Source organism: Poecilia formosa, unplaced genomic scaffold, assembly GCF_000485575.1.
Source record: "Poecilia formosa unplaced genomic scaffold, Poecilia_formosa-5.1.2 Scaffold754, whole genome shotgun sequence".
NCBI classification, from domain to species: Eukaryota; Metazoa; Chordata; class Actinopteri; order Cyprinodontiformes; family Poeciliidae; genus Poecilia; species Poecilia formosa.
Window position 1 is genome coordinate 58217 of NW_006800693.1, and position 2062 is coordinate 60278.

The following is a 2062-nucleotide window of genomic DNA, read 5'->3' on the forward strand; positions in this document are numbered from 1 at the left end:
GCTTCCATATCATGTTGACATAACGCTTTAGCGCTAGCTTCCATATCATGTTGGCATAACACTTTAGTGCTAGCTTCCATGAAATATCATGTTGGTATAGCGCTTTAGCGCTAGCTTCCATATCATGTTGGCATAGCGCTTTAGCGCTAGCTTCCATATCATGTTGGCATAACACTTTAGTGCTAGCTTCCATGAAATATCATGTTGGTATAGCGCTTTAGCGCTAGCTTCCATTAAATATCATGTTGGCTTGAGCGCTAGCTTCCTCCAACATCGCCAGAAGCTGCGTCACCAGGATCAGTAAACACACCTGCTGCTCAGCCATATTTACCTTCCAGCAGATTAAAATCCAAACTTACTGCTTGGGGCTGAACACAGGTTGAGACCAAGATGTCTGCCAGGAGCCCCAGACTCGGTTCGCTCCCTTCAGTGGAAAATAGCAGATTATTTTTCAGCTGCAGGATCCAAAATGGCTGGAGGTTCTGGAAGAGTCCGGATCATCCAGTTGGGAACAGCAGATAGAGGAGCTCACCTGGATAGCCTGCAGAACTTTAATGGACCCAGCATCAGAACGGCTCACCCCGGTACCTATCCGGTCCATCAGGATGGGATCAGATCACATGAGAGCCGAGCCTCCTTAACCCAATTACTGACAGCTAGGTTCTCCTGCTGTCTGATCCAAACTCTGCTGCAGAACCACAAAATCGAACCAGTCTCCTCCAGCAGCCAGTAGTGGTTCCAGACAGAGCCCGACCCGAACCAGAACAGATTTCTCTTTGGGTCCGGGACGTCGTCTTACGGTTCTGATCGCTGGAAGAAGTTTGGGTCGGACCATTCTCAGGTTTTTTTACCCAGCAACCTGAAGGAGACATGATGGAGGTCCAGAAAGAAAAACTCCAAACAGGACCTATAGAGCCCAGAGTGTCGCCATGGTGACCAGGTGAGAGAAGAACCTGACTGGACCCGGAAAGGAAATCTGTCAGCAACTCCTGGGTCCAGACTGGGACCAAAAGGAACCAGAGTGGAGCTTCTATAGGGACTGAGGCTCCTGTTAGCCTCCGTTAGCTCGTTAGCTTCCCTCCAGGAGGCAGTCAGAAACTGTTAAACAGCTCAGAACCAGAAGGACGACTAGCAGAACCGACAGAGAACATCAGAACAACAACATTTCGGAGTCCAGTCAGACGACAGGAAGATCGGTTCCGTGCGTCCAGTCCGCTTTCCGGTAGCAGCAGCGGCTAACAGCCGAGAGCAGCAGCTTCACTCCGGGATACAAACTCCCCAAACTAGTCGCCGCCGCCGGCGCTTCCTCCGCGGAAAGCCGGCTTTCCGCGGAGGAAGCGCCGGCACCGAAACACGGTGTCGTTTGGAAGACTGACATAAAAGATTCCGAACTTACCAAGAGCTCCCGTTTCTTCAGCATCTTCCGTGAAATCCCACCGCAAAGCGACTGAAGAGGACAGAGTCCACCATGTTGTTAGGTAGAGCGGAGGGAGCCCTTCACAATAAAAGCATCTAACCCTCCAGAATAAAAGCATCCAGAGTACGCTGTGTTAGCTTCACCAGGTCAGAACCACCACCACTATCATCATCATCATATTCATCATCATCATGCTCAGTGAAATAAACTGTAAAATGATAACTGATTCAGGAAAAGTTAAACTTTATTGGACCGAACATTTTGGTTTTATTAGATGAACAGGATAACTTAATAATAAATGTAAATCAGTATTTCTGACTCTTCTGTCAGGATGTTTATATCTATAAAGTATGTAAAACATGATATTAAGAGAAACAATCAGTACTATATATGTGTTTTTATTCAATTCAAAAATCATGAAACAGAAATAGTATTGCAATAGTGGAAAACAGTGTTTTATTGTTCCGTCTCTTTATTGGAAGCAGTTAAAACTGGCTGATGAATTCCTGAATGTGTTTGGGTTGTTGAGGTAAAAGGTCCAACTAAGTAAAATATGTTTAGAGTCACAAACACCACAGATTACTTTATTTACCTTAGTTTTTTCAAATGGTTTTATTTTTAAAAAACACACACACACACACACAC

At 45.8% G+C, this 2062-nt stretch overlaps 1 protein-coding gene across 1 annotated transcript in view; it reads right to left on the reverse strand.

Annotated features, from left to right (window-relative positions):
• atp2c1 (ATPase secretory pathway Ca2+ transporting 1) overlaps positions 1-1579 on the reverse strand; it is a 21581-nt gene extending 20002 nt beyond the window's left edge. Inside the window, exon 1 of the mRNA XM_007543025.2 lies at positions 1397-1579. Within this exon, the coding sequence (XP_007543087.1) occupies positions 1397-1420 (24 nt within the window). The 5' untranslated portion in view covers positions 1421-1579. The remainder of the gene's footprint in view (positions 1-1396) is intronic.
• Between the last annotated feature and the right edge of the window lie 483 nt (positions 1580-2062).